The 15,189-nt window shown below is 39.9% G+C and overlaps 2 protein-coding genes across 6 annotated transcripts in view; one reads left to right on the top strand and one right to left on the bottom strand.

The window, feature by feature from the left end:
• Window positions 1-8,404, top strand: part of LOC103142808 (myoferlin-like) — a 36,607-nt gene extending 28,203 nt beyond the window's left edge. For all 5 annotated transcript variants that reach the window (XM_016674930.1, XM_007559057.2, XM_007559100.2 and 2 more), the window contains 18 exons: window positions 602-767; window positions 843-919; window positions 2,325-2,336; window positions 2,420-2,518; window positions 2,637-2,765; window positions 3,754-3,909; window positions 3,994-4,085; window positions 4,161-4,331; window positions 4,438-4,586; window positions 4,662-4,801; window positions 5,567-5,655; window positions 5,740-5,835; window positions 6,141-6,282; window positions 6,364-6,463; window positions 6,554-6,747; window positions 6,965-7,074; window positions 7,157-7,304; window positions 7,888-8,404. In XM_016674930.1, the coding sequence (XP_016530416.1) occupies window positions 602-767; window positions 843-919; window positions 2,325-2,336; window positions 2,420-2,518; window positions 2,637-2,765; window positions 3,754-3,909; window positions 3,994-4,085; window positions 4,161-4,331; window positions 4,438-4,586; window positions 4,662-4,801; window positions 5,567-5,655; window positions 5,740-5,835; window positions 6,141-6,282; window positions 6,364-6,463; window positions 6,554-6,747; window positions 6,965-7,074; window positions 7,157-7,304; window positions 7,888-7,926 (2,109 nt within the window). In that variant the 3' untranslated portion in view covers window positions 7,927-8,404. The remainder of the gene's footprint in view (window positions 1-601; window positions 768-842; window positions 920-2,324; window positions 2,337-2,419; window positions 2,519-2,636; window positions 2,766-3,753; window positions 3,910-3,993; window positions 4,086-4,160; window positions 4,332-4,437; window positions 4,587-4,661; window positions 4,802-5,566; window positions 5,656-5,739; window positions 5,836-6,140; window positions 6,283-6,363; window positions 6,464-6,553; window positions 6,748-6,964; window positions 7,075-7,156; window positions 7,305-7,887) is intronic.
• Window positions 8,405-8,968: 564 nt separating this feature from the next.
• Window positions 8,969-14,574, bottom strand: aarsd1 (alanyl-tRNA synthetase domain containing 1). The gene is made up of 12 exons (XM_007559112.2): window positions 14,423-14,574; window positions 14,013-14,141; window positions 13,779-13,938; window positions 13,011-13,068; window positions 12,770-12,926; window positions 11,900-12,016; window positions 11,690-11,820; window positions 11,540-11,606; window positions 11,375-11,466; window positions 10,447-10,501; window positions 10,283-10,377; window positions 8,969-10,206 (listed from the first exon to the last, which is right to left on the bottom strand). Exons 1-12 carry the CDS (start codon window positions 14,459-14,461, stop codon window positions 10,068-10,070), a joined length of 1,239 nt encoding a protein of 412 aa, XP_007559174.1. The 5' UTR covers window positions 14,462-14,574; the 3' UTR covers window positions 8,969-10,067.
• Window positions 14,575-15,189: the final 615 nt, after the last annotated feature.

Below are 15,189 nucleotides of genomic sequence, written 5' to 3'. Positions count from 1 at the left end.
TATATATATATAAGCAGATATATATAGCATCAATTCACAACAAATGTCGTCTTGAGGCACTTTGCAGAAAAATACATATATATTCCAATTAACTCTTCTTATCTAACTGTGCATTAAACTCGGAAACAAAAAAAGAAACAGATGAACTGATGTTTTTATTTTAATAGTTGTGACCAAAAAGAGAGAGAACAAATCACTTTTCATGAAGAGGTTTAATCTATAAAGCACTGGACATTAAAACATTTAAAATATGTTGATGTGTTCTTCCAAACACTGTAACCAGGAAATGTCTGCAGCATTTAGCTCACAACAAAGTCACATGACTTTACCAATAAATAGTCTTTATGGCCAGTGTTTTTTAGATAAAACCTCTTTAAGAAGTTTATCACTACCTCACTGTCTAAAAAAGCTTCACAGATATTAATTTTGCTCCCACTTCAGTTACACACTACTTTGTATCAAAATACGTCCGTTTTTGGATAAAACACAAGCGATAAGAGGACATGGATGACCATTCGACATCTCAGTGTTTAGTAGTTAAATATAAAATCCTAAACTTCTTCCTAAAGCTTCAGGTTGTTTCCTATTCTTTCCCTCTCAGCTCCTTCCAAAGGATGAGATGTACACTCCTCCCATCGTGGTGAAGGTGATTGACCACCGGCCATTTGGCAGGAAGCCTGTGGTTGGTCAGTGCACCATCACCTGCCTGGAGGAGTTCAGGTGCGACCCGTACGTCATCGCTTCCGAGGGAGCCAGGGCCTCCAAGAGTGAGTTTCAGTTCCTCAAAGTTGACAAGTTGTTCCAGACGTGGGAGAAAATCTTTCCTTGTTTCTGTTCAACAGTGGCTCTGATGATGACTGCGCCTCGTAAGGACGTTGCCATAACGATGGACGAGGGCCGACCGCTGCTGGAGGCGCAGGTTAATGCTAGCTTCTTGTATCTTTCCCCCCAGCACTGAGGTCAAACACAAATGGAATCTGGCTCCTAAAGTGTCAAATTTTGACAGATTTTAATGCTTTGGCTTGCAGTGTTTGTACAGTATGTCTAGAGCTTTCGACAAACTGGCTTCCCCAACTTTCCCGTTTGTATGTATGATTACTTCCTGTAGCATTCACTAAACCAGTGACATGGCTGTAATCCACACCGTGGCTGATTTTACCAAACATGACTAGAAGTGCTTTAATTGACACACTGAATCATTTTGATCACAGTGAGGGTGTAACATGAAGCAAAGGCTCCCTGATGGGATGACTGGCTGTTGGCCTCTTCCAGTTCGTCCAGATTTATGGAGAAAACGACCAGAAATCATCCAGTTGACATTTTCTCTCTCTGAGCTGTGGCTCATGTTTATCAAACCACTGAGGTCTTCACAGAACAGCCTGACGCCTTCTACTAACTAAATGAATGAGTTTCAATGCACTTTAAGATTTTTATTAGTGAGAATATTTGATTTTTTTTTTTTTTTAGGTTGGACCTAAAGAAACATCCAAACCAACTAATTAACTCTAATTAGAGCCTGAAGTAAACCTGACATAGTTTTGAGATTAATCTAAAGAATTTAATGATTTTTTTCTAGAAAATGTTCAACTTTTTAAACTCAAATTTCTTTTTCTTAGAAATGAATCTTCTGAGATTAGATTAATCTCAAAATGTTAATTTGTTTTTCTAAAAAAAAAAAATTCTGAGATTTTTGTCAAAATTTCAGAGTTTTTTATTGCAGATAATTTCAAACTCTGATATTTCTTTGTGTTTTCTAGACATGTGAGATTATTATTAGTGGAGCATAAATCCTGTAAGACATTTAACAGGAGTGGATGAGGGCAGGACCATGTCTACATTAGTAGTTTAATGCGCTGCGCTTGTTAGTCCTAACTAGTGCACCATTCTTTCTTTCCTTGGCAGGGTGATCCACTTTTTAGACTGTTATAATTAGATTAACACGTCTTTATTTCACATTTTTCATTTAGTTTTCTCTGTGCTGTTTGTCCTGTACGCTTTGTGAAAAATGCACCACAGAAGCGCGAGCCTGACTCGATCACCAACCAGATAATTTTGACCCATCCTGGTCTGAATTTTGGTTCAGCTCCTGCTATAAATCTAACCTCTAATTTGAACCTTTTTTATTGATTGGTCAGTGCTGGTAACATTTGAAGACTTCTTTCAGAGGTGCATCTGCCTTCCTTGTTACACCCTTGTACCACCAATCATAAAAACAGGAATGCTCACTAATCCTTCGCCATATCGCCTTCACCATGTGTGTCCTTTGATGATGTCATGACTGACTCATTTATTGACCTTTTTCCTCATCCTGTCTGTCTTCAAAGCACTCAGAAAAGGTGAGGCAAACATTTCTATCTTTCAAGTTCTGATTGCACATTTAACTCTGCCAAGATAATCATGCAACACAACTGCACTTCAGGAAAAGGAAACGGTTGATTGGTGGAGTAAATTCTACGCTTCAGTTGGAGACCAGGAGAAATGTGGTCCTTACACCAGCAAAGGCTACGACACCCTTAAAGTACGCAGACTTGATTTCTTCTCACACGAAATGATCCTGACCCATCACAGCTCATTATGTGGCAAACAGAATTATGTTTCTGGTTGCACAAATCTTAAATGTTGGTGCAAATTTTCAGGTGTATGACCGTGAGTTGGAGAATGTCGACGATTTCAAAGGGTTGACCGACTTCTGCAACACGTTCAAACTGCAGCGAGGCAAGAATGAAAATGGGGACGAAGACCCCACCGTGGTCGGAGAGTTCAAGGTCCGTTTGGTACCAAAACATATTCAGAATAAAACACTGGTCAACAGCCAAAACAACTGTCTGGGGTTTTCAACTGTTTTAGGGTCATTTTGATGAGCCGAATCCAAAAATTCCATTGGTTTTGCTCAACCAGGTCAACTTTCTGAACTATGGAGCAACAGGAGCATCAAAATTCATAACTTGTTCTCACATGTGGATCGGTTTCCTGAGGATCTGATCAGTGAGTGACGAGCAGGAGGAGAGATTCCATCAGGACAGAAAAGAGATGGAGAATTTTACACAATGAAGACGTAATGTTCAATTCACATGAACTTCAGTGTTTATTATTCAATTTACAGAAATCTAAGTTTGTAACATTTAATTAATACACTCTGTTAGAAAACACTTTTTTTCCCTAAAACCTTTTTTGGATGAGAAATATGAACAGAAATGAACTGATGTCACAAAAATGTCATCAAGTTAGTCACAAGATGGGATTTTTCTAAATCAAATTGGAACAAAAACCTGACCTGATTGAGAAAAAATGGATGTCATTTTTCGATTCAGTGATGCAAAATAGTCCCAATTCAGTTGAAAAAATTAAAGTAATTGATCCATTGCACATTTACGATTAACTGACTTTATTGATTTATTCTTTTCACTATTATGACGTGATTGATGTTTTTAATTTCTTTATACACTGATAATGTCGGTGTTAATTCATTCAGTCCACAGTCATTGCTCACACACATGCACGCGCGCATACACACACACATGCACACACACACACACACACACTGTCATCAACATTCATTCATTAACCCACAGTTTTGTTTTTTTTTTTTTCTTTTTAACAAATGTACCGTTGCTATGCATGTCATACTGTGTTGTATAATAAATACTTTAGTTTTTTAAAGAAACACAAAACAAAAAACCCTGTCGTGGTTTGCTTTATGGAAGCTACCACACTCTCCTGAGCTCATCTGTGTTTCCCTGTTCCTACCACTAGGGGGCATTCAAAGTGTACCCACTGCCAGATGACCCCAGCATTGCTGCCCCACCCCGGCAGTTCCGAGAGCTGCCGGAAAGCGGACCTCAGGAGTGTTTGGTCAGAATTTATGTGGTTCGGGCAATTGACCTGCAGCCTAAAGACAACAACGGCAGAGTGAGAATTGAGCTGTAGTGGGAAAAAAACAATCATCGTCATGCTCTTGGTTTTTCCACTTTAATTTGGTTTATGTCTTTTCAGTGTGACCCGTACATTAAAATATCAGTGGGCAGAAACACAATGGATGACAGAGATAACTACCTGCCCAACACCCTGAATCCTGTGTTTGGAAGGTGAATCTACTGGTCTTGTTGTTCATCCTTCCCCCAGTGTCACGCTGAGCATTTTCCAACCTTCCTCTTTTTCAGGATGTTTGAGATGACGTGTTTCCTGCCTCAAGACAAGGACCTGAAAATCGCCGTGTACGACTATGATCTCCTGACTCGTGACGAAAAGGTTGGCGAGACGGTCATTGACCTCGAGAACCGCTTCCTATCTCGATACAACTCCTACTGCGGCCTTCCTCAGACCTACTGCATGTGAGCAAACTATCGGCCCGCTTGATTTTATCATCCTCACATGCAGTGAAACATCTGAAGAGCTTTTAAGGACAGGGATGTGAAATATGATTCTGTGTCATTGAAGCTCTGGCATCAACCAGTGGCGGGATCAGCTGAAGCCATCTCAGATCCTGGAGAACCTGGCCCGACTGAAAGGCCTGTCCAAGCCCAGGACGGAGGACAACGGCACGTCGCTTACGTTCAACGGAAAAGATTACACTTTGGCTCAGTTTGGTAAGAGATTAAAACGATGTAAGAAAGGGTCGCTTGTTTCAACCAGTTTAAATGAAACTCTGTTTTGTCGTAAAGAAAACAACACGGAAATTCACCAGCACCTGGGCCCGCCGCGGGAACGCCTTTGTCTGCACGTCCTCAGAACTCAGGGACTCGTTCCTGAACACGTGGAGACCAGAACCCTCTACAGCTCCTTCCAGCCAAATCTGTCTCAGGTTAGACATCAGTCACCCAGCAGTTCAGTCATGCATAGCTTTTAAATTGTTGGGGTTTTTTTTAAGTAAAAATCTGAAAAGTTCTTACTGCATTTATTTTCAGCCCCTTAATAAAATTCATTGTAGCCTTACAGTAGCTGCATTTCCATCGCCATTGTGCAAATGTGTCTATATTCTATATAATTAAAAAAAGAAAAAGAAAAAAAACGTCATCCTCCTGTCACTTCCTGTCATTGTCTTTGTCGTTTTGGCCAGTAGTAACATCTGATTGTTGATCATGTGACTGGTGATGTAAAAAAAAAATGTTTCTGTTGCAGTTTTGTGAATGAATTTTGATATGACTGAAAAAAAAAACACCTCATCCTTATGCAAAAACCTTTTTTTGAAAAGTATGTTGTTTCAGACATTGAGTCCAATTGGATTTTTTTTTTTTAAGGTTTTATTTTCAGTTTCTATATTTGCAAAACTAGATGTGTTCCTCAAACACCTGAAGTGGTAATTGTGGTGGAAATTTTATTTTATTTATTTTGACTAACACAAATGGATGTCACATTTTTGTGTACATATTAAAAAAAATGTTTTCCTTCCACTACTTATGCACTACTTTGTGTTTGTCTATCACATATAGTCCTAATAACTACACTAAATTTCATAGTCATGTAACAAATGTGAAGCATTATTTTGGTATGACTGCCTTGATGAAAACAAATCTGAATATATGGTCAAATTAGTGTTTATACTGATTACATTATGTGTTGGTTAAAGGGAAGGCTTCAGATGTGGGTAGATGTCTTCCCCAAAAGCATCGGGCTCCCTGGTCCGCCCTTTGACATCACACCCCGCAAACCCAAAAAGTAAGTCGGCAATGTTTCTCCCCCGTTGAACGCACAATTACACCACCAAGCTGACCTGACCTTACGACCTGTGCCGATGTTCAGGTTCTTCCTGCGAGCGGTCATCTGGAACACCACCGACGTCACTCTGGATGAAACCAGCATCACAGGAGAGAACATGAGCGACATCTACGTGAAAGGGTACAGTCAGTCCTTCAACAACAAGAAGCGACTTTACAAATGAAACCATATTGAATCATGTTGATGGCAACAGAAAGCTTGTGGTCAAGGTGTTGCTCACACAGTGATGTTTAATCAAATATTAGTTATGTACTTTTGAGACTGAATATAGAATTCAGTCTCAATTGTGGATGAGAAAAATTTTCCTTGGTAAATTCAAACCTGTTGGCCTGGTTGTCTAGTTTTTCTCTAAGGGTTGTTTGTTGTCCAATCAAAGCATCAAAGGACATTCATGAGTGCATGAGTTCTGTCATTCTCTGTGGCAGCTGGATGCCGGGCATGGAGGAGGACAAACAGAAGACTGACGTACACTACAGGTCTCTGGATGGAGACGGAAACTTTAACTGGCGGTTTGTCTTTGGCTTTGACTACCTGCCAGCTGAACAGCTCTGCCTCGTCTCCAAGAAGGTAATTCGTGTTTAAGGTTTTTGTAAAGTGGACCAGCTTTGTTGAATGAATATAACTGTGTGTGTATTCGTTCTGCAACAGGAACACTTTTGGAGTCTTGACAATACAGAGTTCAGGATTCCTCCCAAGCTGCTGCTTCAGATATGGGATAACGACAAGTTCTCATTGGACGATTACTTAGGTAAAAGCCCAAAACTGCACCTTGTGTCACACAGTATTTACTTTCATAACTGTGGAAACTACAAAACTTGTTGACTCTTGTTGTTTTCAGGCATGTTGGAGCTGGATTTACGCAAGCTGGTCCCTCCTGCCAAAACTCCAGAGAAATGCTCCCTGGACATGATGGATAATCTGGAAATCGGAACGCCAGACAAACTGACGGCTGCCAAGTCTCTGTTTGCTCAGCAGTCAGTCAGAGGTTGGTGGCCTTGCTCCATCGAACAGGACGGGAAGAGAGTACTGGGTGTAAGTACAGTGTTTCTTTTTTAACAAAGACCTTCCTTATTGCATTGTAAGACAAATTTCTGAATAGTTTGATTCAAGTATAAAAATAAATTCTTGAGATGTAGCTCTAACCGTTCAGGTAAAAAGAGGAGCAGTAAGGTTTGTAGAGCAGTTTTAATGAGAATCTGTGGACAGACTAGTTCAAACTGAGTCCTTATTCACTTTTTCATCTTGGCAGGGTAAAGTGGAGATGACGCTGGAGATTGTGAGTGAAGCAGAAGCAGACGAGAGACCTGCAGGAAAAGGACGGGACGAACCCAACATGAACCCAAAGCTAGACTTTCCCAAGTAAGAAGTCGCCGTACCGAACTGTACAGAACGGGCCGGGTTTCAGTTCAACTGAACAAACGCTGCTTTATTCCCTCACCAGCCGTCCAGAAACCTCTTTCTTCTGGTTCACTAACCCCTGCAAGACCATGAAGTTCATTATATGGAGAAGGTTCAAGTGGGTGTTCATTGGACTCATTATCCTCATCATCGTCGTGCTCTTCATCGCCATCCTGCTGTACTCTTTACCAGTAAGAGCAAATTACATAACATGAAAGTATATGTCCTTTAATAACCACACTATTTGCTTTTTTTTTGGTCATTTTATACTTAATGTATATATTCATTGAGTTTTACCCAAACTAGTTCAACCAAATCTGCTTTTAATAATTTGTTAAACTATATACAGCAAGGATTTTCACAGTTATGACTGAATTTAGACATCAAATTCTAAGCACAGAATATGGAAAATAATCGACCCTAAAAAGAATTTGCAATTTGGATTTCAGTCATTTCTTTTAATAAAACAAACATAAATATTCATAACCTGCAAAAAATATGCTAAGATTTCTATTAAAATACAGCATGCTTAGTTTATTAATCGATATAAATCTGGCTGCCAATTACTTTTGACTTGGTAATTTTGACCCACATGACAAAGTTTGGACATTTGATCCAAGTTCATCATCAGCACTGCAGCAGTGTTTGCAGTGAGGTTACAGTGATATCTAATTCTACCTGAAACTTTTCTAAATATCTTTTATGAAAAATACTCCAAATAATATAGTCCAGGTACCGGAGCAGCGCTAACTCGTCTTAACTTCTCTGTTTCAGAACTACATCTCCATGAAAATTGTGAAGCCACTCCAGTGACAACGGATCATGCAGACTGAACACTCAGCCAAACTAAACAGGTTTAGCTTTTATTTTCACAGCTGACAGTGTTTTATTATTGAGGATGGGTGTTTTTGCATATTTGCACTGTTGCCATAATAATTGTGTATTTTATGTAGACGGCTTCAAGGCGACAAACACGGGACACTGTTGACATTTAACACTGCAGTGCAGCCTAAAACCTCAGGTGGTTGGACCATTTTAATGTCTGTTGTAAGGTCATGCAGTCTGAACGCAGGTTCTGGTTCTACGTTGGTATGGAGACAATTTTATCCACACAGTCACTGAGATGGTTTTGAGACTTTCAACGCAAGCCTCTCATTCATTCCTTCATTACAAGGCGTCTTCCTGATTTTTCTCATTAACATTATTGTGCCAAACCGCTCCTTCATGTCTGTCCTGTTTTTAAGTGGAATATTAAACATGTTTTACATTAAAGTGAAATATTTCCAGAGGATTTGTTTTGATGAGTCGCCAGTGGCGTTTACTGCTGTAGTGCATCACTTTCACATGAATGGAAAACAATGTTAGAGGACTGATAAAATAAAGACTCAAAGTTTCAAATGAAATCTATATTTATTGTGCAAATATGACAGAAGAGAAAATTCCATCTGTTAAGTTTGTTCTTCAGGATTTCTTTCATTGCATTATGATGAAATATTTGAGGCTGAACACTGGAGAGGATTTCAACCACTAACAGTTATAGACATGTTGACTATGACAGTAAAATGAAGCAGCTCGTTTTACTATATTTATGATTTATTATATCTGCAGACAGATATGGGAAACTGATAATGAAAGGATTTCAATTGGTAACTGGTTAATAATAGTTTCAAATTTAGAGTCCCAAAGATGTTCATTGAAATTCAACTTAATCTATAAAAACAGATCAAATATTCATTCAGGTTAGAGGTTTATCAAATGTGGCTTTTATGTACAGAACGGCTGATAGTTTTTTTACTTTTCTTTTTCATATTATGGCTATTTCATATCTCTCTGCAAACTAGGTCTTGTTTTTTTAATGTTTCACATGGAGATAAAATAAACAACAAAAGCATCTCAGACGGTGCACCGTAAAAACAGCTGGATTTAAACGGAGGCTGCATTTCTATCCTGAATCATCATCCTGTATTTCACATAGATATAGGAGCCACCTGTCAGTATTTCACATTGAAATATGTACATCATTAGAAAAGTGCTCCAGTATTTCAGCAAACAAAAAATAATTAATATGTACATACAGAAATAGACAAACTGGCATCTTTGGTAAAGATGTGTACAGAGCTCTGTATAATATAAACTCAACATATATTGCAGAATGTCACTAAAATGTTTAGAAAACAACCTAATTCTGGACAAACTTTATTCAGCATGGAAGAAAGTCCACAATAAGAAATGTTTAACAAAATGACTAATACAACAAATGCAACACATTTCATTTCTCTGACTTTTCAAGAAATGTCTAATTCATGACTTTCTGGTTTTTATGGGTGTAAATGGTGACAAAAACTCCCAAACTGTCACAGAGCTGCAGCATACTGTGGCATCTTGTGGTTGCCGTAACAACCCCCAACATTACAAATATCCGCATGCTAAGCTAAACTGTAGCTTTAGCTGCATCCATGTCCTCAGATGAGCCACACATCAAACAGCCCAGGCTGTTACCACCTCAGTACGGTGAGAGACCTGTGATGCTGAGGGCAAAGCATCCAGCACCTGCCGTCATTAACGCTTAGAAATACAACTTTCACATTTTAAATAGAATTGTGGTGAACTGCACCAGAAAACTGCAAATGGGCCATTGGGGGGGAATGAGCCACTAAACAGGTTGAACCTTCTCTCTGGGTCAGGCCAAGCCTCAGACCGAAATCTGGTAGAACAGCTGTGAGAATCTAGAGAAGCCGTGTAAACACCCTGTTCTGTTAGCAGAACAGGTGCCAGCAGTTGTGCCAGTTATTTTGTAAACTGTTTATGTATAAATTTGCTCCTAAATAAAGCTCAAACTTTTCTAAATGTTCTACTGAGCATCTGCAATAATGTGACTTTATTCTAGGGTTCTGTACACATCTTTTTCTGGGGTTTAAGGTCTTCCCTCCAGGGGGCGCTCTCTGCTGCAGGCTTTACTCTTCCTCTGAGCTGTGATGTTTGCAGCGCTGCCTCAGGAAAGCCTCCACCTCCTCTCTGCGCGCCAGGCTGTTGGCTTTGCCTTGGAAACGCCCGTTCTTCCCCGCCCCTTTTCCCTGAAGCAACTCCAAAATCCTGAAGAGAACAGAGGCGTCTTCAACAGCTCTTTTTTTTTTTTTTTTTTTAATACAAAAGTATCAGACTCTCCTACCGTGGGCCTAATTCGGTGACTTGTCCACTGGGTCCAGCAAGGAGAAACAAACCGGCTCCCTTTTCCTCTCCAACAGTGAGGAAAACCAGAGTTTCCTTCAGGCAAATAAAACCATTACTCCAGGATTATCAGGCGGGGCTCAAGCAGGCAGGTGGAGGTCTTACCTCTGTGTTTATTTCATTGGCGATGATGTTCATGAACTCATTGTCACCTTCTTTTCTGTAGTTAGAGGAAAATTTCAATTATTGTCAAACATTTCTAATGCATTGCAAAGGTTTTTATTCATCCCCTCAAAGTTTGCACATTTCCTCATATTACAACTACAAACTAGGGATGCACCAATAAAAAAACAAAACAAAAAAAAAAACGATAAATTGGGCCAATAACATTGCTAGTGTGGGCTGATAACCAATATTTACTGAGATATTTCTATGCCATTTTAACATCGAAATATTAATATATTAATCCACTGTCAAGGCTTCTCAGTAAGCCTGTTGATCGCATGATAAACTGAAATAAGTGCAATAATGTGATGCCCTTTAATATTTTTGTAAAGCTGCCATTTTGAAAAGTGCTGCAAAAATTTGATGCAAAGTAATTTGTCAATTTTGTTTAGGGATGACATAATCCATTTTATTTATTGTTTTGGTATATTTAAATGTGGGGTTCCAGTGTTAAAGGTACTTTTGAAATTAGTTTGTTGACCTTTGAGAGGCTGTACTTGCATTATACCATTACCACTAGATTAATTGAAAATGGTCGCAAAACACAAATGTTATCATTTATCGCAATTTATCATCCAGAAAAACTTATGACATCTGAGCTGGAGCTACACACAGGGACAAGCCCCGCCCCCTCCTGAAATAAACATAGGTTGTTATCAACACAGTTCTACTCATCAGGCCGATACCGTTGTGAATGCTGATATATCGTGCATCCCAACAACAAACCTCAACTTTTCTTTTTTTCAGTTCTCTTTATTCTTTTCAACTTTACACAGTAATGTAATATTAAGTGACTCACATAAAATCCCCCCATAAATCCTTATTTTCTGATTGTAATGAATAGTTTTCTATGTTGACCGTCTCTTACTTGTGAAAGCTGAAGAAGTTTCCTCTGTGAGGGTTGTTCTTAAAGTCCCGAGCAATAAGGACGGCCATGTCCCGCAGCAGACTCAGGTTGCTCTGGAAACAGATTGTGATGGGTTGGATAAAACTTCAGCGCTCCAGCTTCAGACAGAAGCTGAAATCCTTCTACCTTCTGGAGCAACTTGACAGACTTCTGGATCTTCTCCACGGCCTCGACGTGCTCGTCTGGACCTGTCCTGTGGAGTAATGACCAAGACGATGCTTTTATCCCTGAGCTTTGCATTGTGGGGATTCTTCAGACATGTCAATTTGAACCTACTTCAGGAGAGAGACCAGCGATCGCTCTGTGCTGTAGCTCTTCTCCGCATACTTCAGGACTCTGTTCCCTGTAAGGAAGATCAGGTTGGTTTTGTTTTTCTTTCCCTTCTCTGTTCCCAGCAGCTTTATGACCTGAGATGAAAAATCGAGAGAGAAGTTGTTTTTATCATAACCACCTCAGCTGATGTCTGTTTCTGAGTGATGGAGTCACCTGTAAGTGGCTGAGGTTGGTCACATGGGTTCCACAGCACATGTTGGCATCAATGCCCTCCATGTCGATGATTCGAATAGGCCCTGCATGGTCGTCTGGCAGCCCCCGACTTCTCACCTGCCTCACACAAAGTGATCACGTTTCAGTCACTGAGTCACAGAGCTCAGTGTCTGCTGCTGTGTTTCCATTACTAATGTGCACAAATCTGTCTATATTCAGCTAATGTACAAAAATCTATTTCACACTTGCAGTGTTTTTATTAAATGAGAAATGAAATTAAAATCACATGAATAAGCTCGTTCATGCGATAAATCATTATGTTCGTCACTGCTGTGGTTTTTAAACTGTAACATACATTCATATTTCAGACATAAGATTAGATGTTGGTGTCTTATTCAGGCGTTGGAGTGACAAGCCCCGCCTACTTGGGAGCGGTTATCTATGCGGCGTTTTGGAGAAATTAGACAAAGATTTTACAGAAGATTTTGGATTCATCACGTTCAAATAACGCACAACTTTTGATGAACTGTGATGCTGTGAGAGCTCTGGTGGAGCCAGCTGAACATTGAAAAAACAAAAACTATCATCCTACAACAACTTCCTGTCGTCTTCGTTTTCGCCAGCAGTAACATCCGGCTGTTGATCATATGACTTGTGCGATGTGAAAAAAGTGTTTCTATTGCAGTTTGTAAAATCCACCCATTTCAATACATCTGAGAAACCACTTAAGCCTTGCGCAAAAACTTCTCAAAAATGTGTGCTGGCGTGTTTCCATTGAGCAAATTTATTTTTGTAATTATAATTTGTGCAATTTTATGGTAAATGGAAACACAGCTACAGAGTACAACCTGTGTGTGTGTGCGTACGCACTTTCTCCACAGCAGGGTCACTTAAATCAAGGAGTTGAACACTGACGGGAATCCCAGATCGAATCTTCTCATTCACGGCTTCTTCCAGTTCCTGAAGCTGCGCGGCTTTAACAGATGGAGTGTCCAGTTCGATTGTGCTTCTGTGACGTCCCAAGTCCCTGAAGAGAGGGAGGGGGGAAATGACAACAGACTAGGGAGATGCTCAGGTCTCTATAAAAGGTGAAACTGATCCGATGACGTACCAGGAAGTGGTCTTGTATCCAAACATTGCATCTGCCAGAGCTGTGATTAAATGCTGGCCTAAAGAAGAAGAAAACTAAATATTAGAACATTTTATTTTTTCATGTTGCAATCTCAGCTCACTGTATTTCTTCAGGGACAAATAAATATGAAAATCTGACATTCAATCACGCCCACCTTCCTCATCTATTCTTTCCACCAGCCCAGTGACAACGCTACATTCACATGATGAATCTAACTCATGCCGCTTACACATGGGCTCTGGGTTATCTCTAAATCTGTTCCTCTTTTTTCTTTTGCAAAATGGCTCTCTCCGTCAGGACTGGACTTCCTCCCTGACTTGTCTGCTGTGCTGCTCGGTCTCCATGATGCTGCATTGTTCTCTAACAAACCTCTGAGGCCAGAAACAGAACAGCTGAATTTATGCTGAGAATAATTTGGACACAAATGGACTTTGTTCTCCAATTAAAGGACTTCTGAACTCATCTGGTAGCCCTGGATGTTATTCAGAGGTATCAGAATAAAATCAGTTAAATCCAAATTTGCACCAATCTTTTCAGATTTTCATTTGTAGTGAAATTGAAAAACCACGTGTCATTTCCCTTCCATTTCACATCGCACAATTTTGGTGTTGACCTATTACATAGCACCCTAATAACATACCTGGATGTTTGTGATTGTGACAAAAGGAGAAAAATGCGTACATTCTTGGAAAGCATTTCTATCTCAGGGCAGTTAAAGCACTGCTGTTTGACCCTCCTCTTCCTCACCTGAGTGTTGCTGCATATGATCAAATCTCCTCTCCCAGTCTACCGTCACGCGCACCTCCTGACCCACCTCCACAGGTGAGGTCACAAAGTGGACTGCATCCGGTCCCTGCCTGGTCACCCTTAAAACTGGAACCTCTCCAATCAGACCATGGTCATCTGGCTGTGAGAGCATTAAGAAAACAGCGTCACACACACTTTCAGTGGTGGAACAAGCTTAATGATGAATACGCTTACTTGGCCTCCTCCCTCAGGGAATAAAATTGTATCTTTGAGCAGGACATTAAAACCTTTAAGGGTTTCTTTCCTTCCATTCACTTCTTGTTTTAGTTCCGCAGGACAGCAGGACACCACAGAGGTGACAAACTGAAAGCGAATGAATGGAAATGGGTCAGCCAGCAATGCTTTTCTATTTTGTATGGCAATGTTGCAATTGATTTAAGAGCAACACCGTAAGTAAATGCTATGCACAATGAATATAAACACACAATTCAAAGCTCAAAATAGACAAAAACTTTAATTCTTGAAAATAAAAGTGAAGTTAGCTTTAGCTACTGTAGTTTAGCAGCCATGCTAGGAGCTCCAGCAGGATTTAAAGGTTATGTTTCCGGGATGCTTAGTTTAGTTTCCGCTTTAGAGACTCGTACCTCTTTCATATAACAGTCTCTCTGACACTGGAAAGCCATTCCGGGCTGTTTAAGAGGTGAAACCTAAAATCGGTGCAGATTCGTTCGAACTTATCCAACTCAAAGATGTCAGTGAAGCACGGGTAGCAATGTAGTCCAAACTTAACAGCTTTCGAGTTTTCCTCTTTCGTCGGACATCTCTTAAAGGAGCCACACATATCATTGGCTGGCACCCAGTTGAACTCTTCCTGTATCTATTTGCTTAGGACGAAACAATACATCAGTGTCTATCTGTTCAGTTACATTCAAAAATACTTATATAATCCTAGAGGTAACTTGAATGTTGTAACTCGTACTACATAATTTAATGTTCTTTATCCACAATGTTCTTCATTTTATATAAAAGCATTTCTGTACCATCATCTCCAGATGTTTCACAGTAGTTCCCAGAACAGAACCAACCTTCTTTATCAGTTTTTTGAGCTGTAAGTTCCTGGCTCTGTTGCTGCTGCCCCAACAGAATGCTAGAAAAGATGGCAACAACAGATTTATGGAAGATATGCAGCGTTTTGTTAAAAGGTTGCTGTTGAGAATGAGAACTTTGACCTCAATCACTTTAACTGGTCAGAAGAAGAAAAAAAACACTGAAGGATTCCTCAAAAGGTTAACTCTGCTCTGTCTCTCTGGTGTCACGTTCAGTCTGTTGTCCAGGTGAACACCAAGGTGTTTATACTTCCCAACAACAACCACTAATAATCGAGTAATGATAATAGTATTTGCTCTAACTC

The sequence above is a fragment of the Poecilia formosa genome, unplaced genomic scaffold (genome assembly GCF_000485575.1).
Source record: "Poecilia formosa unplaced genomic scaffold, Poecilia_formosa-5.1.2 Scaffold4, whole genome shotgun sequence".
NCBI lineage: Eukaryota > Metazoa > Chordata > Actinopteri > Cyprinodontiformes > Poeciliidae > Poecilia > Poecilia formosa.
The sequence above is the reverse complement of the archived record's forward strand: the minus strand, read 5'-3'. Positions and strand labels throughout refer to the sequence as shown.